Raw genomic sequence first — 22,304 nt, forward strand, 5'->3', positions numbered from 1 at the left:
AGCGTTTAGCCACCAGACCTAATGTTTAGGTTCGGGTATGAGTGAGTGTGTGTTGAAACAGGCAATTCTCAGATTTTCTCCAGTTGCTTACCCTCCATCCAAAGACGCACGACATAAAATCTGAGCTCACATAAGTGTTTTAAAATGACAGTTTTCTTCGTTTTGTTTGGTTGGGTTTCTGAGAAAAATAATGGTCACTTTAAATAAAAAACTACGAATATTTTGAAGCATACACTCAGTTTGCTCAAGTTAAGAAAGAGCAGATCGGATATGGGGAAAGTTAGGGAATGATCCTGTAGTCCTGTATGGATGGATGTGAGAGCTGGACCATAAAAGAAGGCTGAGCACCAAAGAATTGATGCTTTTGAACTATGGTGTTAAAGAAGACTCTTGAGAGTCCCTTGGACTTCAAGAAGATCAAACCAGTCAGTCCTAAAGTAAATCAGTTCATTGAAAGGACTGATGCTGAAGTGGAAGCTCCAATACTTTGGCCACCTTATGACAAGAGCAGACTCATTGGAAAAGACCCTGGGAAAGACTGAGGGCAGAAGGGGGCGACAGAGGATATAATGGTTGGATGGCATCACCGACTCAGTGGACAAGAGTTTGAGGAAATTCCAGGAGATAGTGAAGGACAGGGGAACCTGGCTGCTGTCCATGGGGTCCACATGACTGAGTGACTGAACATCAAGGGAGAGATCCAGAAGGTGAACATATATAAGGGCAGGAAGAGCGACTGGAAGTCTCCGAGTTCGTGGAATAACATCCTCATCCCCTTGTTTTCTTCATTGCTCTTTCCTAATTTAGGCATAAATGTAGATACTGGCTTTTAGGAAAATTAATGATTGCTACAGCCCTGATCAGAAGAAGAATTTTTCTTTGTAGCTTAATGTGTAAAATGAGAGCAGTGCTGTTTCTGTAAGTTTTGGTGTTAGAGGTGATTTGTATATTAATCCTTCCTTCTTGCAGGTAAACTGCATACTTTTTGAAAAATCCATGTTTATAAAACAAGTTTCATAAGGTAAAATACAGTTTCTGAAATTAAATACAACGTATTTTATTTAGGAAAGCTCTTTTTTATCTGAATCACACAAAGGCCACGTGAAATCTATGAAAGGTCCTCATACTCTGTGACTTAACATTGTTCTCTACCAACTGCTGCATATAAGGTAAAGGAAAACATTTTTTCCCCCTGAAATCCAAACAGATAACTCTACATAACCACACAAATTTCTTTCACATAAGATGAACAAACTGCAGCACTTTTGCAGCTGCACATATTATAATAGAGCAAATATGACACTGATGTTTTAGATTATAGCTGTTTTTCCAGCACTAGTGAACAGGTGAACATTGTTAAAACTCCAGTATTAAGCAGAAGGCCTCTTTAAGATTTTGTATCAGAGGAAACCCATGTTGCTGGTACCCACTGAGACTCCTCCTGAGCCTTCTGAACTGCAGACAGCAACTGGGCACATGCCTCTTCCAAGTTGTCATTCACAATCACATGGTCAAAAAACTGGCCAAACTGAGTCTCCATTTTTTGGGCTAAATCCTCCATCTCTTGTAGATCTTCATCCTTTAGGAAAAATAGAAAAATACAAATAGCAAACTTAATGAGATGAATAGAAATAATAGGCAGTTATGTTGTTATACTCAGAACTGTATCTGTTTATAAAAACAGGTCATGTAAATGTTCTCCACTCTAAACCACAAAACTTATGTTTTTGTGTTTAGTCTTACTTAATTTTTCCCAGATCAAGTTTTCATAAAGTTGAGTTAATAGTTTGTAGACAACCAATCCTCTCAACTTCCTATTTGGACTTAAATTATCTTATTCTATTATCTAAACACTTGGAGTTCTCAAACCCCATACAACATAAAACCAAAGAAATTTTATCAGTTAAATATAAATAAAAATTAAACATAAATTTCAAATGAACATTAATCTGATAAGAATGACATTATTTTGTAGACACAAATGGCCACTTTGAACATGATGCTATGACATGGGTCTTCAAATGAGGCATTTCTAAATTACTCTTCATGATGACTGACTTCACTTATCAGATCAGATCAGATCAGTCATTCAGTCATGTCTGACTCTGCGACCCCATGAATCGCACCACGCCAGGCCTCCCTGTCCATCACCAACTCCTGGAGTTCACTCAGACTCACGTCCATCGAGTCAGTGATGCCGTCCAGCCATTTCATCCTCTGTCGTCCCCTTCTCCTCCTGCCCCCAATCCCTCCCAGCATCACAGTCTTTTCCAATGAGTCAACCCTTCACATGAGGTGGCCAAAGTACCGGAGTTTCCACTTTAGCATCATTCCTTCCAAAGAAATCCCAGGGCTGATCTCCTTCAGAATGGACTGGTTGGATCTCCTTGCAGTCCAAGGGACTCTCAAGAGTCTTCTCCAACACCACAGTTCAAAAGCATCAATTCTTCAGCGCTCAGCCTTCTTCACAGTCCAACTCTCACATCCATACATGACCACAGGAAAAACCATAACCTTGACTAGACGAACCTTTGTTGGCAAAGTAATGTCACTGCTTTTGAATATGCTATCTAGGTTGGACATAACTTTCCTTCCAAGGAGCGAGCGTCTTTTAATTTCATGGCTGCAGTCACCATCTGTAGTGATTTTGGAGCCCAGAAAAATAAAGTCTGACACTGTTTCCACTGTTTCCCCATCTATTTCCCATGAAGTGGTGGGACCGGATGCCATGATCTTAGTTTTCTGAATGTTGAGCTTTAAGCCAACTTTTTCACTCTCCACTTTCACTTTCAGCAAGAGGCTTTTTAGTTCCACTTCACTTTCTGCCATAAGGGTGGTGTCATCTGCATATCTGAGGTTATTGATATTTCTTCTGGCAATCTTGATTCCAGTTTGTGTTTCTTCCAGTCCAGCGTTTCTCATGATGTACTCTGCATATAAGTTAAATAAACAGGGTGACAATATACAGCCTTGACGAACTCCTTTTCCTATTTGGAACCAGTCTGTTGTTCCATGTCCAATTCTAACTGTTGCTTCCTGACCTGCATACAAATTTCTCAAGAGGCAGATCAGGTGGTCTAGTATTCCCATCTCTTTCAGAATTGTCCACAGTTTATTGTGATCCCCACAGTCAAAGGCTTTGGCATAGTCAAGAAAGCAGAAATAGATGTTTTTCTGGAACTCTCTTGCTTTTTCTATGATCCAGTGGATGTTGGCAATTTGATCTCTGGTTCCTCTGCCTTTTCTAAAACCAGCTTGAACATCAGGAAGTTCACGGTTCACATATTGCTGAAGCCTGGCTTGGAGAATTTTGAGCATTTCTACTGCTGTGAAAACTTCATTTAGTCAAGATCATTTGGCCTTCACTTGGCGATAATACATTAAATTCATTGCTATTATTTTCTTATTTGTCTACAATAATTAGTACAACTTGTCACAAATACAAATATAAATATGGGCACTGAGATCTTGTGGCAGTACTCCTTTACAAGGTGACCATACACAAGACCTAGAAACAATTTTGTTAACTTTTCAGATTGCCATAAAACTGAGAACAGAATTTAATTAAGACTCAGAGAATATATCCATAGACTCCACTGTTTGAAATGCAAACTGGAGAATCAAACTTCCATATAGTAGCCTTTGAAAAAATAACGAAGATAAAAATAACGAGAGGTAAAGGATAATACAAAGATACCTCATGCCCACTTCAGCAACACATATACTAACATTGGAATGATGTAGAGATTAGCATGGCCCCTACTCAAGGATGACATGCAAATTCATGAAGTAATCCATATATTTATTTTGTTTTACAAGATTAAAAAGTTCTGGAGATCTGCTTCACAATATGAACAGAATTAACATTACTTAACTGTACACTTAAAATGGGTAAGACGGTAAGTCTTGTTTTATGTTATATACTTTTTACCCCACCACATACACACACACATGCACGCGTGTGCATGCACACACAAGTGGATATAATGTCTTGATCTAGATGATGGTTACCTGGGTGTATACACACTATAAAAAATTCTTTGAACTGTACACTTAAGATTTATACACCTTACTGAATGTATGTTATGACTCAAAATATTTAAAGTATATTTAATTAAAAATATACATATATTTATGGAAAAATCACTGATTAATCCCACCTGGCCTGGCCCCTCTATTATTACTATAATTATTAATAAACATCTTTTATATTTTAATATATTTATAAAGAGATCTCATGTAATAGATGATATAATCGATTAGAGTATTTTATTTTTTTCAGGTTTACTTTTTTTTAATATAAATTTATTTATTTTAATCGGAGGCTAGTTACTTTACTATATTGAAGTGGTTTTGCCATACATTGACATGAATCCACCACAGAGGTACATGTGTTCCCCATCCTGAACCCCTCTCCCACCTCCCTCCCCGTCCCATCCCTCAGGGTCATCCCAGTGCACCACCCCCAAGCACCCTGTCTCATGCATCAAACCTGGACTGGTGATCCATTTCACATATGATAACATATATGTGTCAATGCCATTCTCCCAAATCATCCCACGCTTGCCCTCTCCCATAGAGTCCAAAAGACTGTTCTATACATCTGTGTCTCTTTTGCTGTCTCTTATATAGGGTTATCGTTACCATCTTTCTAAATTCCATATATATGCATTAGTATACTGTATTGGTGTTTTTCTTTCTGGCTTACTTCACTCTGTATAATAGGCTCCAGTTTCATCCACCTCATTAGAACTGATTCAAATGTATTCTTTTTAATGGCTGAGTAATACTCCATTGTGTATATGTACCACAGCTTTCTTATCCATTCATCTGCTGATGGACATCTAGGTTGCTTCCATGTCCTGGCTATTATAAACAGTGCTGCGATGAACACTGGGATACATGTGTCTCAATTCTGGTTTCCTAGGTGTGTATGCCCAGCAGTGGTATTGCTGGGTCATATGGCAGTTCTATTTCCAGTTTTTTAAGGAAAACTGTTCCACACTGTCCTCACTGTTCTCCATAGTGGCTGTACTAGTTTGCATTCCCACCAACAGTGTAAGAGGGTTCCCTTTTCTCCACACCCTCTCCAGCATTTATTGCTTGTAGACTTTTGGATAGCAGCCATTCTGACTGGCGTGAAATGGTACCTCATTGTGGTTTTGATTTGCATTTCTCTGATAATGAGTAATGTTGACCATCTTTTCATGTGTTAGCCATCTGTATGTATTTTAAAGTAAATTCAAATATTTTGCAAAATAAATAATCCATTTTAAGTACACACACGCAATTTCTGTGTGGTTTTGCAAATTGTGACTTGAGGGCCTTTTAAAGCTAGACCCAAAAAGAGAAGAAAAATAAGAGTAGTTATTAAACTTTATTTTAATATCTATAAATGATATTCAATAAGGATAATTCATAAGGGTAGTAATCATTAGAAACAAAAATTACATTCCTTAACATAGGGATACTGTGGAATAATACAGTAATTTTTTTGACTGGGGAAAAAAAACAATATACTCATCTATCTCCTCTGTATCTTACCTTGAACTTCATGTCCACAAAGTAGTCTGTAATAATCTTGGCATTTTTCCGAGATCGTTTCATACAACTCATGTTAGATGGCTTTATAAATATGACATAGGGCTTCAGTTCTTGGGTTCGAGCCACTTGAATACCCTACACAGAAAAATTAAATGCACATTTAAAACAGAAGTCCTTACATGTATATGTATGGCTGAGTGCCTTCGTTGTCCATCTGAAACTACCACAACATTGTTAATCAGCTCTACAAAATAAGAAGTAAAGTTTGGGGAAAACAATAATGAAAAAGAAAATGAGAAAAAAAGAAGCCCTAGTAGCTGAAATATCTCAAGAGAATATTAAATTGAGGATCTAAAAACATAAGTCCTAATTTTCTAGAGTCAACATGAATGTTCTCAAAATTTCTAAGACCAGAAATTAGCAGTTATTTTTAGCCAGAGTATATTCTCATGTGCTCCCAAGTCCTCAACTCTAAAAAACATTTTAATAATTAAGAGATGGAGTTCTGGAATCAAAATTAAGTTGAAATCCTGGCTCTTCCTCTTACTAGCCATGACACCGTTATTGAAACCTGAGAATAGGATTCTACACCTGATCTCACGGGCAAAAGACAAAGACAGACTCCCAAGGCCAGTCAGCTCCCTCACTTCTCTTTCCCCTGACATCTTCGTGCTGACCACAGCTTCAGCCCAAGCGAGAACAACTCTCTCGTCCTCTGATTAGCATACAAGGTAATATTTTTACATGACTACAGAAAACATGGAGTTGGTGATGGACAGGGAGGCCTGGCGTGCTGCGATTCATGGGGTTGCAGAGTCGGACACGACTGAGCAACTGAACTGAACTGAACTGACAGAAAACATAAACACAAGGTTTATAAAAATTTCGACAACACATTGTATGTTCTGTATCTCACTTTAACTCACTCACTCCTGCTCTATTCCACACATGGTCTCAGGGAGACAGCTATTGATATGATAACATGGGAACCTCATCTCCTTGCATAAAGCAACATTTTATTCCCTCCACAAGAAGTTACCTTGATGCCTTTGTAACCAAAGGCAAAGCAAGATTCTCAGTTGTTTTTTTTTTTTAAAGATCCTCAGTTTTCTTTATGGCTGTCTGCTCATTTCTGGGGGCTTTTCGCTTTGTTTTTTTGTTTTTTTAAATTTTTTATTTTATTTTCTGTTGTTGCTGTTGGTTTTTTTTTTGGGGGGGGTGGGGGACAGGTCTGAGAAACTAGATTTTTTTTCCCTCCAACTAAAAGGACAAAATAATGACAATTGATTTTTCAAGTAACATCCTGGTCCTTATATATGGGAAGTAGTCTTATCCTAACAGAATAAAGTGGCTCAACTACAGCTTAAAGCATGTGCAAAAAATGGATGACATGCATTCATTACTTTGGGGAGATGGGAAATATTCCACCATAGACCCACCTGAGGCTCTAGGTCCATAACACAGATCTTTCCATCATCAAGGACTGCTTGAACCGCATCCACACTGGTGCCATACAAGTGGCCTTTGTACTCACCATACTCGAGCATTCTGCAAGGGTGAGATAAAGAAAACAAGAACTGTTTGTACAGGTAAAATATTATTAGCAATAACATAGAGATAAATTCCAACAGAAGAGAGTAAAATATGTGGATCTTGATAAATGAATTAGTGGATATTCAACAGGAAAAATACATATTAGGAGATCTAAGACTTAAGTACTCCAAATTCTCTGAAATTTGCAACTCAGTTCAGCTCCTTCTCCAAACTCAATGAGTTAGTGTACTAGTAAATCAGTATACATTTTCTTAATTTTTCAGAATAAAAAAAATGTATCCCAGAAGTTTTGGACAAAGCATGAAAATAAGAGATCTATTTTAAGTATAAAACAATGAGAGGGGAGAATCAGATTCTGAATGTCTAGCTTACCTGTGACTGTACATGAGGCTTTCAAATGTTTCCTTTGACACATAGTGATACTCACGACCATCCATTTCATAACTCTTTTTGGAACGAGTAGTATCTGTCAAAATAGGGAATTTTTAAAAGACTTTAGAATCTACAAAATGTTTGGACTTATTACCCATATACATTTGGATAAAGATGATCAAAATAATTAATACATAAGCAGATAGATCAAATGCTAGAACAAAAAAGGGAGCCTGATTGGTGATAAGAAAGTAGAAGTTCCCATATCAAAATGAGCTAATCATAAGCCTTTGTTAAGTGTTTGTGGTGTAGACTAGACCAGAATGTATCGTATTTAAACCAAGATAAAGAGGCTCTAAAGGAACTCTTGCTGTTACTTCAGGACAGGAAGTGGTAAGTTATATGTGAGCCCTATGGTGCCTAAGGGCTTCCCAGGTGGCTCAATGGTAAAGAATCCACCTGCAATGCAGGAGACACAGGAGACATGGGCTCAGTCCCTGAGTTGGGAAGATCCCCTGGAAGAGGAAATGTCAACCTACTCCAGTATTCTTAACTGGAATATCCCATGGACAGAAAAGCCTGGTGGGCTATTGTCCATGGGGTCACAAAGAGTCAGACATGACTTAGTGACTGAGCACGCACACACAAGGTGCCTAAAGGCCCTCAGGTAGCAAAACCAGCAATATCTTATGTTTAGATAATGCATCTCCCAAGATCTCATTTCATCCTTCATATTCCTAGCTAGGTGAAATGCTGTTATTTGTAGTTTACTGATAAGTAACTAAAGATTTTAGAGAGTAACTAACTTGCTCATGTGAATAAAATTAATGAAAAACAAAGTTGTAAACAAGCACCTAGGTGTCCTGACTCCCAAACTAATCTCTTCTACCACAGCAGATTCTGTCAGATTTGAAATAAAGCCCCTGACACTCTGTAGTCTTGCTCAGATGCATTAACATCCAAGTAAGCTGGTGATCAGTTTTAGGGATCTCCAGAAAGAAAAGATTGGTAGAGTCTAGATTCAATCTGATTCTTTGATACAACCACTTTGTTCATAGATCTTCAACCTAAATAGTACCTAGTATAGAACAAGGAGTTCACTGACTACCTAAAAGTGATTCTTGTCTGCTTACCCATTTATTCAACTAGCATATACTGAGTGCCTATATTCCAGCTATCATGTTAATTTCTTAGAACACAAAGATGAATAAGACATGGTTCCAGCTCTGTGACCTGTATAAACTATAAAGCTGCTGGTTCCCTAACCTGCATTACAATAAATTCTCCTTATTCATAAAAAATTTGTATTTACATTTGATAAAGTTTAAAGATGAAATAGATCAACATCTGATGATACCAACACATGGAAATAACCAAAAAGGAACTTGAAATAGACCCTAAATGATAAAAGGAGTTCCCAACGTTTCAAGATACAATACTTTGGCCACTTGATGCGAAGAACTGACTCATTTGAAAAGACCCTGATTCTGGGAAAGATTGAAGGCAGGAAGAGAAGGGGACAACAGGATGAGATGGTTGGATGGCATCACCGACTCAATGGATGTCAATTTGAGTAAAGTCTGGGAGTTGGCAATGGACAAGGAGGCCTGGCGTGCTGCAGTCCATTGGGTTGCAAAGAGTCGGACATGACTGAGCGACTGAACTGAATTAACTGAACATTTCAAGAAGTTCAAAAACCAAAATTTTTTTCTTTATTCAAGCCTCTCTTTAGATCCTCAGAGTTCCTACAGTTATGCTACCCTCCTATACCTTTGTACTGAAAAAAATCTAGTTCTCAGGTGATAGAAAATTATATTACTATCAGCCTAAGATCAGCCCTTCTCCTTGGCTTCTATCCTACTATGTTATATATGGTAGGCTAAGGTCTGTGAATTGGTGCATAACTTGAGGCGTTCATTCTGAGCTTAAAACTGTTCACTCAATTTAAAGAGCAAAGTATGGGCAACATATTCCCATTTTGAATGATGGTTATCCAGACAACATACAATTCTACATTTTGTGGGCATTTTATTTTTATCCAGGTTATTGTAAGTGGTGATTTCTTTATTAGTTTTTGCTTTGTAGTGCCCATTCTTACATAGGTAAACAGTACTTGGAAAGCACAACTTATAGGATGTGATCATAAAACAAGTTCATTTGTTTGGCCCTGGATAGAATTCTCAAATTCGTCTGATTACTCTTAGATTTGTTTGTTTGTTTGTTTTTTAAGAAAGGTTCAATATTATTTATGCCTGAAACTCCGTCTCAATAATTAAAACTCTGTTTCCATGTAATACTCAAAATTATGAACTTTATTTATATTTCAGGCTTCTTCTCCCCACAGCTGGCTCAGACTTGCTACACCAAGGGAAGCCTGACATCAGAGAAGTCAGAAATCAGGAAAGGGAGCTTGATTCTCTTCTCTTCCCTTTCATTGCATTCCTGCTGCTCCTCCTCCAGTTTTATAACTCTCCAAGCCTAAGTGCAGAGAGAGAGGAGGAACAAGCAGGGCAGGAAAACTCTTATTTAATTGATGCTGATGCTGGCTTCTCATGGCTCTTTTTAGACTTGCTGCTGCTGCTGCTGCTAAGTCACTTCAGTCGTGTCCGACTCTGTGTGACCCCATAGACGGCAGCCCACCAGGCTCCCCCGTCCCTGGGATTCTCCAGGCAAGAACACCGGAGTGGGTTGCCATTTCCTTCTCCAATGCATGAAAGTGAAAAGTGAAAGTGAAGTCGCTCAGTCTTGTCCGACTCTTTGCGACCCCATGGACTGCAGCCTACCAGGCTCCTCTGCCCGTGGGATTTTCCAGGCAAGAGTACTGGAGTAGGGTGCCATTGCCTTCTCCCCTTTTAGACTTAGCAGATGTTTAAATCTGGCTCTTAATCTCCCAGAGGATTCAGTGGACTATTTTGCAAAGCCTACCCCTCTACCACCACTACTGGGTATCTCAAATCCATCTCTATTCCACCTAGTCATTTGTGACTTCTTCCACACCCTCAGGTAACCGGGGCTTCACGTTTGATCTTCCTCTTGGGCAGGAACCAAGACAACCCCAGGCAGACTTTCTTCCACATTATCCACCCAGATCTGGTCTTTGGGGAAAAAAAAAAAATCACAACTCTTTTGCAGTGATAGACTCTAAAATGGCAGCTACCTGCCCAAACAGCCTTTGGCCACTCTTCTAAACTCTCATGCTTTAGATATTTCAGATATAATTCTGATTCCAGTCTTCTGTGTCTCCCAAATAGCACAAAACACATATTAGGCTCTTTAAGTGGTTTTCCTAACTTCTTCTCTCTTGCCCTGAGGTAAAGGGGAAGCACCCACATCCACATGCTCCTTCACCTTGGATGGTATAATAGTTATTGTTCTTGTTCAGTCTCTAAGTTGTGTCCAACTCTTTGAGACCCCATGAACTGCAGCACACCAGGCTTGCCTGTGTATAGTTGATTTAAAATTATATGTGCATATATTATGGAGAAGGCAATGGCACCCCACTCCAGTACTTTTGTCTGGAAAATCCTATGGACAGAGAAGCCTGGTAGGCTGCAGTCCATGGGGTCGCAAAGAGTCGGACAAGACTGAGCGACTTCACTTTCACTTTTCACTTTCATGCATTGGAGAAGGAAATGGCAACCCACTCCAGTGTTCTTGCCTGGAGAATTCCAGGGACGGCGGAGCCTGGTGGGCTGCCGTCTACGGGGTCGCACAGAGTCAGACACGACTGAAGTGACTTAGCAGCAGCAGCAGTTCATATATTAAAATAAAAAATATGATAAAGCATTCAAAGAGCCAAGCACACTGCCAGGAGGATTGTAAATATTGAATGAATGCTAGCCATTATTATTAAATATTTAGTTTTCCTAAAAGGTTATGCATATGATTGCTAAGCAATGGAAAAAAAGAGTCACTTTTCAAAAGCCTAGCTAGCTAGCTACATGCTAGTAAGTCAATTTCCTCTATTAAAATAAGCTTAGTTAGAAATGCTGAGGACTATCTGTGTCTTACATTCTTACAACAAAGATGGTATAACATAGTTGGGATCAGTACATCTGAAAATCTTTTTGCATCTGTAAAAAGAAAATCTTACTCCAGTATGAACCACTATGAAAGATAAACATACGTGGCACGGCACTTTGAAAACGGTTAGGATTAAGTTCAATAAGTTGTCTTCTCAGTTCATTTACTCCAACACCAGAAGGTCCTAAACAAAACATCACATATGGAAATTATTAGAAGTGGATAAGCAGAGGTATGTGGTAAAACCATCACTTTGATCCTTTCCCTGAAGACACTTGAGAGCACATGTTTTTGCAGGGAAAATAACATAACTTCCATTCTCATGAATTGAAATAACTGGAAAATTCTTGGGAATTTCCCTGATGGAGTAACCCACACTTCTCCACCTGATGACCTGTGGAGTAACCCCCACTTTCAGAAAAGAAGTAGGGAATTGCAGGAATGTGGCACCCCGGAACACTTTGCCTAATGTTGGCTACTCTGAGAAGTCTCTAGCCTCGTGTCAGATCATTTGAGACACGCTGCCTTTCCTCTTCCCATGAAGTTCCCATGAAGCACAACCCAGAAACCGGCTTCCACAATGATAGAATGCAGGGACACATCCCTGACCACAAGTGGAGAAGTCAACACCCCCATGTGCAAGTGAAGGCAGGGCTGGCTTCCAACTGTGCAAGCCACAAGCCCACACTTAGCTGCTGCACTTGGCTTGATGCTCTTCTTTTGCCACATATATAGTCTTCATTTTTGAATAAGGGATTCAAAAAAAAAAAAGGATTTTTATTTTGCTGTGTCCTGAAAATTCTGTAGCTGGTCCTGGCTGTGAGGTATGTTGTTCTGCTTCAAAGGGGCCTGCCTTCACCACAACTGGAATACACAGAGAAGATGGCAGTAAGAGTAAGTTACTACTACTGAAGGCAGGAGGAGAAGGGGACCACAGAGAAAGAGATGGTGGGATGGCATCACTGATTCAATGGACGTGAGTTTGAGCAAGCTCCAGGAGTTGGTGAAAGACAGGGAAACCTGGCGTGCTGCAGTCCATGAGGTCACAAAGAGGTGGACACAACTGAGTGACTGAACAACTCCTATGGCAGGGACCAGCTTTGTAGACATCTGGGTCACAATGCAGGTCATCCCAGCGCTATATTTGCCCTGTTCTTTATCAACAAAGATACAGCCCAGAAGTGTTTTAGAAACTCTCCTAAAGGAGACAGTTACACACTTTTTAGGGAAATGGATCTTAAGCATTTTTATTCCTAATATAGACTAATGATGTGGTGGGGGGGTGGGGGGGGGATGGGAAACATCTCATCCATGCTTCTAAAAGCACTGATGTATAGAACAATCTTATGGACTCTGTGGGAGAGGGAGAGGGTGGGAAGATTTGGGAGAATGGCATTGAAACATGTAAAATATCATGTTTGAAACAAGATACCAGTCCAGGTTCGATGCACGATACTGGATGCTTGGGGCTAGTGCACTGGGACGACCCAGAGGGATGGTATGGGGAGGGAGGAGGGAGGAGGGTTCAGGATGGGGAACACATATATACCTGTGGCGGATTCATTTCGATATTTGGCAAAACTAATACAATTATGTAAAGTTTAAAAATAAAATTTAAAAAAAAATTAAAAAGAAATAAAAATAAAAGAAATTCGAAACAGGACAAAAAAAAAATCTTAAGTTATGACCTCATCATATCACACCTTGTTGTTACACAGATTCATATACACCTTGACATACCACATTCAACTGTAGACATTAAAAGTATAATTAATAACGTTATATTTATAAACACACATTAAAAAAACGGTTTCGTCTTTTTTTTTAAAATATGCAGGCTCACAGAGTCCTACTTTTACTACTACACCCAATGCAAGACTACTGAAGGCAGGGGAACCTCGCCGGGGATGGGGAGACTGCCCTCGGGACATACCCACGAGCACGATGAGGCGGTGCTTGTCCGTGGGGCGTCGCTGGTATCTCACCACCTCCTCGTACGGGGCGCCCACCGCGCCGGCGCAGCTCCTGGCGCTGCACCCCTGGGCGCGCAGCTGGCTTCGGTGGGCCCTGCGGCGGCACAAGCGCATGCTGCGGCGGAAACCCGCTGCCAGGGTGGAAACGGAGGGACAGTGAGATCCAGGGCAGGGGAACTCGCTTCCTGCGTCTGGCCTGGAGAAACAGGCGGCGACTGTGATTCGAAAGAGTTCATTTTATTTTTTTATGTGGGACCTTAGTTCTCCTCGGAGAAGGCAATGGCACCCCACTCCAGTACTCTTGCCTGGAAAATCCCATGGACGGAGGAGCCTGGTGGGCTGCAGTCCATGGGGTCGCTAGGAGTCGGACACGACTGAGCGACTTCACTTTCACTTTTCACTTTCATGCATTGGAGATGGAAATGGCAACCCACTCCAGTGTCCTTGCCTGGAGGGTCCTAGGGACGGGGAAGCCTGGTGGGCTGCCGTCTATGGGATCGCACAGAGTCGGACACGACTGAAGCGACTTAGCAGTAGCAGTAGCAATAGCAGTTAGTTCTCGGAACAGGGATGGAACACATGACCCCCTACAGGGGAAGGGCAGAGTCTTAACCGAGGGACCTCCAGGGAAGTCCCGGAAAGAGTTGACTATGTGTGTCTGAAGGTAGAAGATAGGAAGCAACAGAAAGGCTGCAGGGTCTGGAAAGCAGAATGTTGGTCCCTAGGCCTGGCTGCATACTGGAATCATCTGGGAGCTTTTAAAATTAAAAAATGGGGCCACTGACTAATTAAAAAAAAAAAACAAAAACAGAGAAAATAGTTTGAGAACACCCATCAGCAAAAGAAGCTTTCAGAAGAGCCAGGCTTATCCATTATGGTATGAATATAACTTAGCAAGTGACAAAGAGCCACCTGTTATTAATCATTACCTACCAATATAGAACTTCTGACCATAGCCAACAAATTCCTCCTTGTCTGGAACACAGCAAATGGCAGGAACAGAATATGTGAAGGAGAAAGAGAAGTTTACTTAGAAGAGGTACATGAAATAAATCTTTAAATAAATAAATCTTTAAATCTTCAAGCGACACTATTTCAGTAGATGGCAGCACAGCTGAATTTGTCCTTGGCAGCTTATTGAAAACTGTCCCAAGCACTTTCCATTTTATCACATGCACTAAACTATATAGAGACATGCTCCAGAAATTTAGCAACACACTGCATATATTCTGTCTAGTATAGTTGGAACAAAAATCTATTATAGGCTTCTTTAAAATTATAAGAAATACTGAGTCATAGTGAAAACACATATTTGGGTATACATTTTTAAATGTTCCCAAGGAAAACTGATTTTTTAAAAAAGAAACATACAAACTGGTTTTGGCTTTAACTCCTAGATATGGCGTTCTGTAGACCCAATAATTAATTTCTTTGTTAGAAATGGGTTGTTATTTTTTCCCTTATAAAATGGTTCATTCTGTAGAAAATTAGTATTTGCTTTATAGATGCAAATTCTTTCTGACTCTGAGAGACAAAAGAGTGGAAAACTGTGCCTAGTAGTAACATCTAGAGCTATTTTAAACTTCTGTCTCTGCTTCCACTGGGGTCTCAGAAAAATTATCGAAAACTATGGGGAAAAATGTTATAAAACTGTCATTTGAAATTACTTCTTACTAACGTATTCCTTTTCACTTATACAACTCTGTTCTGATCATTGAAATAATATAGAAAGAGCATTTATTCATAGAATGAAATGACATAAATCTTTCTTAACTTTTGTGTTTAAACACACATTTTAAAATATAAAGAAAACACACAAGTATCAACTCCATCTTCTGGTAAGAAAGCACATTTTTCTAACTGAAAATTGGCAATAAGTTTAAAAGAAAATGTTTACTTAGGGATATAGTCATAAGAGTACTTTCATTGTTCATTTAAATATATTTTCTATGACATTGAATGTCTCGTCATTGATTTCATCCTTAAAATATCATATCTTAAAACACTTCCAGTGAAGTATTCATGTTGAGGCATGTTTGAAAGATCTCAAACAGCTCTATTTGGTATACCAAGGACATAAAAATGAATAGTTACCTTCTGAAAGTTCCTCTGGATATTTTGGTAAGTTAAGAAACAGACATGAAAAAGTTAAGCCTTTGAGGAGATCAAGTTGGCAAACTGAAGACAAATAACAAACAAATGACACAAGTGAGGCATTCGTGTTACCCTTAGAGAGAGTTGTAAGCTGGGCAAGATGAACAGCACACAAACTAGACTCAGAAACTCACTGGACCTGTGTCTGCTGCCCAGCAGACTCTAACTTCCTGAAAGCTGCTTATCTCAACTCTCCTCAAAGGCCCTCTATCCATGCAGACTTCCCTCTACCCGGCTGGCACAGATGGGGATTGAAAGAGAGAAATTATAGGAAGTCAACTAATGTGAGCCTTCTCTCCCTGTCTCTGCCAGAGGCCATCTGCCTGCAACCCTGTGATGTGGAGGAAGTGGTGGAAGGGGCACTGGCAGCCTTGAGCCACACCATCCTCATTCCTTACCCATCCCAGGCCCAGTTACATATTCCACCTCCAGTTGGCCCCTTGAAGATAGGTGTAACTAAACACAGAGCATACTCTTTTCTTTGTTTTCTAGATGTCTTGAAACATCTATCATCCCTGTTTTTGTTTGTTTGTTTTTGGTAGCGGGGAGAGAGAGAGAGAGTGTGTGTATGTAAATTGAATTCCTAATTAGACTATACCATCCAGAGGTATTCAAAGAGGTCACATCATACTTCATTCAGAGACAAGTTGGGGATAAAACTTAAGAAACTTAACTGCCCGTTAAGTGCTCAAGGAACAGAATTGAGCATCTTAGAAAAAAATGCCAGCCTCAAGCCAATTGTTCCTTAATTGAGCTCCTAAGTGAGGAGGATTCAGAATGTACTTGAGAGTTCTCATGCTTTCAACCATGAGGAGTCCAGAAGGAGCGCTCTACCGTAACTAAGGGCAGCTGCACGCTTTCCTCTGTAGTTCTATCAGAGAACGAACTGCTGACTGCCCCTATATTTCTTTGTAATAATGCTGGCTAACCCTCATGCACTTATGTTCTAAGCATGTTTTATATATATAATTTTTCCCACTTTAGACATGGGGCACCTGAAGGATAAACTGTGGAAAATTCTTAAAGAGATGGGAATACCAGATCACCTTACCTGTCTCTTGAGAAACCTATAATGTGGGTCAAGAAGCAACAGTTAGAACCAGACATGGAACAATGGACTGGTTCAAAATTGGGAAAGGAGTATGTCAAAGCTGTATATTGTCACCCTGCTTATTTAACTTATATGCAGAGTACATCATGTGAAATGCTGGGCTGGATGAATCACAAGCTGGAATCAAGATTGCTGGGAGAAATATCAACAACCTCAGATATATAGATGTTACCACTCTAATGCCACAAAATGAAAAACTAAAGAGTTTCTTGATGAGGGTGAAAGTGGAGAGTGAAAAACTAGCTTAAAACTCAACATTTAAAAAACTAAGATCATGGCATCCAGTCCCATCACTTCATGGCAAATAGGGAAAAAGTGTAAGCAGTGACAGATTTTATTTTCTTGGGCTCCAAAATCACTGCAGACAGTGACTGCAACCATGAAATTAAAAGATACTTGCTCCTTGGAAGAAAAACTATGACAGCATATTAAAAAGCAGAGACATTACTTTACTGACAAAGGTCCATCTAGTCAAAACTATGGTTTTTCAGTAGTCATGGTACAGATGTGAGAGTTGGACCATAAAGAAGGCTGAGTGCCAAAGAATTAATGCTTTTGAGCCTTGGTGTTGGAGAAGACTCTTGAGAGTCCCTTGGATTGAAAGGAGATCAAATCAGTCAATCCTAAAGGAAATCAGTCCTAAACAGTTGGAAGGACTGTTGCCAAAGCTGAAACTCCAATACTTTGGCCACTTGATGTGAAGAGCCAACTTATTAGAAAAGACCTTGATGCCTGGAAAGATGGAAGGCAAAAGGAGAAGAGGGCAACAGAGGATGAGATAGTTAGATGGCATCACCAACTCAATGGACATGAATCTGAGCAAACTTTTGGAGATAGTGGAGGACAGAGGAGCCTGACATGCTACAGTCCATGGGGTCGCAAAGAGTTGGACATGACTTAGCTACTGAACAATAACAACAATAACCTGACGGGCAGAGAGGTTAAGTGACAGAGGAGCCTCCCAGTTAGTGAGTAATGGGCCAGAATTCACGCTTGGACATTCTGCCTCCAGTCCATGGCTTTGACCACTGCAACACTGCCTTTCCTCTCACAGATGTCTCAAGTACCTCTAAGCCTAAGCTGCAACTTTGGCATGCAGAGTGTCTCCAGCAAAATGACCAGTTGAACAGAACAAAGAAGGATGACTATAATCCAGAGGAATTAAGCATTAAACCAATCCCAAACACTGAACCAAGTGTAGATCATTAAATCACCCCTAACAGGCCAATTATCTAATTGAAAACAGGAAATTTAGAAAGAATATAAATGGTAAATAATTTCGGAGAATTTAGGTGAGTAGTTTCCCAGCTCCATCTGCCTCAATGCTATCTCTTTTATAACTAATATATATACAGCAATCTCTCTACTCTTATAAAGTGAAATCCATAGATATAATCTAACACATATAACTTTTAAAAACCAGTGCAATGCTCTGCATGCGTGTGTGCTGTCACTTCAGCCGTGTCCAACTCTTTGAGATCCTAAGGACTATAGCCTGCCAGGCTCCTCTGTCCGTGGGATTCTCCAGGCAAGAATACTGGAATGGGTTGTGCAATGCTCTAACTGGAATATAAAGAAAGTAAAAGGAAGCGATTTATATTTTAAAAGTCTGTATTTTAAAAAAGTATATATTTTGGGAATGACTTCTCTATTAAACAAGAGAAACTATTAGATGCCTATACCTGTCTATATTGAGGGCTTCCCTAGTGGCTCAGTTGGTAAAGAATCTGCCTGCAATGCAGGAGACCCAGGTTCGATCCCTGGGTAGGGAAGATCCCCTAGAGAAGGAAATGGCAACCCACTCTGGTACTCTTATGATGCTTACACCTACCTATACTGAAGAAGCCTGGCTTTAAAGGAAGTAAGAAGATCAGAAAATAGTCCTAATATGAAGTAGAGAAAAATACAGGAACAAAGTAACAAGTGGACATTAGAAAAAAAACATGTTCTGATAAATAGTAACAGATTAGATTCATTTGTGTATATGGGAAAGGGGGAACTTGACATAAATGAAGTAGATGTAATGTATGCCAAAGTAATTATAGACTGATGAAGTGAAGAAAATGAGACATCATACACTAGAAGAGGGTGAGTAAGGTTAACACGCTCCCAAAGGTTGCCAGTGCCTAAATACTCTGTGGGATTTATTTTTTTTTACTAACGAGGTCAACAGTACTTTGAGGACCAGATACTGGATGAAACCATGTGTCATCAATAATGACAATAACATGTTAAAGAAAAAGAAAAGAATTGATTTAGTATAAATACCTCACTTTTCAGTGTATTTTCTATCAATATAGATTAGACAGAATGTGTGGAATAAATTATTCAACACTTGCAAAATAAATGTCTTTATTCTGTATAAATATCTGTCTCCATAATGACACTCTTCTAAACCAATGAGCTTTTCATGTTACATCTTGTGAAACCTTACATCACTATTGTGTATTAAAGAATTACTTACTCAGATTTGTAATGAGTTTTGTCCATTCAGGAGTTGGTGTAGGATGGTCCCACACTTGGCAGCTCAACTGGCATCCCCAACTCCCAGCAGTTGAAGGCCAGTAGTGCCCCCCAATCAATATGAAAACCAAAACAGTGCTCCCAGAGGGTTCCAAAATGTCCCTAATGAACAGCGCCTCTTAAGGTGAAGTTTACAATATCTCACAACCATACCGCTGACGTATTTCTTCACATCCTTAAAAAGTGTTTAACGTATACCAAAATTTGGATAACACATTTATAAACCAGTACCAAATATTCACATCTTACTTACCAGATTCAAATGTTTCTTCATCTGTCGTTTTTCCATGAGGCAAAACAGAAGTGTAGTTATGTTACTATCCATAGCAAGTCTATAGTTCAACAGTCTAATTCCCTGACCCTGTGTTTCTGCACACACAACACTTTTAAAATGCTTTTCCTAAACCAAGGCCAACTCAGGGGTGTGTCTGTGGCAATAAAGCTTTAAATGAGATATATACGCAGCTGGGCTGTGATGACAAGAAGGGATACAAGCAGGAGCTTAAAATAAATAAAATCATAAGATAGAAAAGGATAAATAAGATCAAAAAGAGACTCAGAGGGAAGGGAAAGGTGGAATGTCATGGTAAACTCCAATATCTGGTTGGATGGTACACAGCTTTGCTGCTAGAGGCCTGCCTGAAGCTTTGGAGGTCCATAAGCAAAGGGAGCAGGATGAGGGGAAGAAGCAGACAAATAGCTTGACAGGTTAGGGTTGTTTAGGTGACTGAAAAATACCTGAGATAATGCCTCATCAGTTAAAATGATTATTGTTAGTGTTTTAAAGAGACATTAAGCATTGAGAAGCTAGAATTTATATGCAGAGCAATTTGAAATATATAGCAATATTACTAATACATCCTTGAATCTGGTGATGCTACATCTATGGTCTACTCATGTATGAAATTGTTTATAATAGAAAATATTAGACATAATTCAAATGTCTACCAGTAAGTGATTATATAAATGCACAACAACTTACCTAATCAATAAGCTGTTTAAAAAAATATGAGGAGGCTCTTTATGTATTATGATGGAATCATCTCCAAAGATACAATTTTAAGTAAAAAAAAACAGGAACAGAACAGTGTATATAGCATACCATCAAAGAGTACATGCATTTGTGTTTTAAAAAGAGGTGAGAATGAGGTGTGTGGGAGAGGAGGAAAAAACGTACATCATTGCACAGAATATGTCTGGAGGGATGCCAAAGAAACAGAGCATTTATTGCCTCAAGAAAGAAAACTGAGTAGGGAAACAGGAAGAGAGAGGGAATTTTACTGAATATATTTTCCTAGTTTTTTGAACTTGAAAGATGTGACTGGTTAACCTAATAAAAACTTTTCATTAAAATTATAGAAAGGAAATGAATATTACTGCTAGTTAAAACCACTCACCCAGGATGTATACTTGGTAGAATAAATATGTCAACATTATTCTGTAGTTGTTCTGGGAAATACATGTAAATCTTTGAAATACTCAGTATTTAAACATTTCATGTCATTCTTTAATTTCTAAAACTAGATTAACCTGTAAAGCCAAGACACACTCACTTATCAGACTAAAGACTCTCCATTTAGTCTTCCAACAAAATCCTAGTGATTCTTGAGTCAATCTTAGTTTTGCCACTAAATTTGAAACATCTTTTCCCAATTTCCAAAAAGTGTAAGGATAGAAATGTGAAAAGTTTTAATATATCTCTCAGAAATTTGGAACCCGTGACTATTGATCTGTACTAGAATCTACCAGAAGATGATATCAAACAATAACTGGATATTTTGCTTTTAAAATTTTGATATCTCAGTATTCCATAGTATTTCACAAAGAGCATGTGGATTCTAGAATTTCTCCTGAATGTTACTGAATGTAACACTAGAGCATTACTGTGTATTTCTGTGATTGTTTCCAAAAAGTGCTTTCTAGAACACTTTCTAAAAGGTTGGTCTGGAGCATGGAGACATCCTTCCAGCTGTGCTTCCCTTCTGAGTGTCAGAACCACAGGAAAATGCTGGGGTGGGGGCTTATTTTACACATTTCTTCCAGAGAAAAAGGTCCATGGGTCCTTTGACTGACTGCTTCAGAAAATCTATAGTTGAGCTGCTTTGTATCTCTCCTAGTAGTAAATCTATCAAGAAATGCTACCTGCTTCCACACATTTCTCATCAATCTTCATGTCATCATCTATAAAAGAGCAAGCATAGACAGGGAAAAAATGAAATTAAATGTGTTACTATCACAACAAAAATCCCCTGCTAAGTCATTCAGTCATGTCCAACTCTGTGGGACCCCACAGACACCAGCCCACCAGGCTCCTGCATCCCTGGGATTCTCCAGGCAAGAACACTGGAGTGGGTTGCCATTTCCTTCTCCAATGCAGGAAAGTGAAAAGTGAAAGTGAAGTTGCTCAGTCGTGTCCGACCCTCAGCAACCCCATGGACTGCAGCCCACCAGGCTCCTCCGTCCATGAGATTTTCCAGGCAAGAGTACTGGAGTGGGTTGCCATTGCCTTCTCTGCAAAAATCCCCTATGTATAGGCTATGGCAATGAAACTCAGACCACCGTATATCATGTTATTCTTACAGCAATCACTCACTCAGACAGATAAAAAGGACTCTATTGTACTAAATGAAAAAATATATATGTTATGGGAGGCTACAGGACATCACATGGTTAAAATTATAAAAGCATAGGCTTTTGAATGCTGGACAAATGATTTTACCTCTAAGCCTCCATTTTCTATCTATAAATGAGGGTAGTAACAATACATACTGTGTAGGATAAGATTGAGATAATGCAGGAAAAGCTCATACACATGGTAAGTGCTCAATAAGATTAACTATTTTTACCTTTAGTTGGGATATATATATATATGAGAATAAAAGAATATAACTTTCAAAATTGTTCAACTCAAAACTCTTTACAGTGTAACCCAAACACTGCATATGTTTTCTTTTGACTGACATCTTTTTATAAATTAGGGTATTAGTACACTATTAGGCACACAGAAAGAGCTTATTAAACAGCTGAATTGAAGTGAATTAAGAAAGCTA

General features: G+C 39.2%; 1 protein-coding gene and 2 non-coding genes across 3 annotated transcripts in view; 2 read left to right on the forward strand and 1 right to left on the reverse strand.

Annotated features, from left to right (window-relative positions):
- Positions 1 to 637: 637 nt before the first annotated feature.
- MPP4 (membrane palmitoylated protein 4) overlaps positions 638 to 22,304 on the reverse strand; it is a 41,323-nt gene continuing 19,656 nt past the window's right edge. Inside the window, exons 12-21 of the mRNA XM_027564414.1 lie at positions 21,397 to 21,435; positions 19,508 to 19,528; positions 15,561 to 15,575; positions 14,400 to 14,441; positions 13,427 to 13,597; positions 11,597 to 11,677; positions 7,471 to 7,564; positions 6,984 to 7,092; positions 5,545 to 5,679; positions 638 to 1,579 (exon numbers count right to left, since the gene is read on the reverse strand). Of these exons, the coding sequence (XP_027420215.1) occupies positions 1,388 to 1,579; positions 5,545 to 5,679; positions 6,984 to 7,092; positions 7,471 to 7,564; positions 11,597 to 11,677; positions 13,427 to 13,597; positions 14,400 to 14,441; positions 15,561 to 15,575; positions 19,508 to 19,528; positions 21,397 to 21,435 (899 nt within the window). The 3' untranslated portion in view covers positions 638 to 1,387. The remainder of the gene's footprint in view (positions 1,580 to 5,544; positions 5,680 to 6,983; positions 7,093 to 7,470; positions 7,565 to 11,596; positions 11,678 to 13,426; positions 13,598 to 14,399; positions 14,442 to 15,560; positions 15,576 to 19,507; positions 19,529 to 21,396; positions 21,436 to 22,304) is intronic.
- On the forward strand, positions 3,701 to 3,804 carry LOC113881504. The gene has a single exon (XR_003508047.1). It is a non-coding gene; the product is annotated as a U6 spliceosomal RNA (small nuclear RNA).
- On the forward strand, positions 18,432 to 18,503 carry TRNAC-GCA. Its single transcript has one exon. It is a non-coding gene; the product is annotated as a tRNA-Cys (tRNA).

The sequence above is a fragment of the Bos indicus x Bos taurus genome, chromosome 2, assembly GCF_003369695.1.
Source record: "Bos indicus x Bos taurus breed Angus x Brahman F1 hybrid chromosome 2, Bos_hybrid_MaternalHap_v2.0, whole genome shotgun sequence".
NCBI classification, from domain to species: domain Eukaryota; kingdom Metazoa; phylum Chordata; class Mammalia; order Artiodactyla; family Bovidae; genus Bos; species Bos indicus x Bos taurus.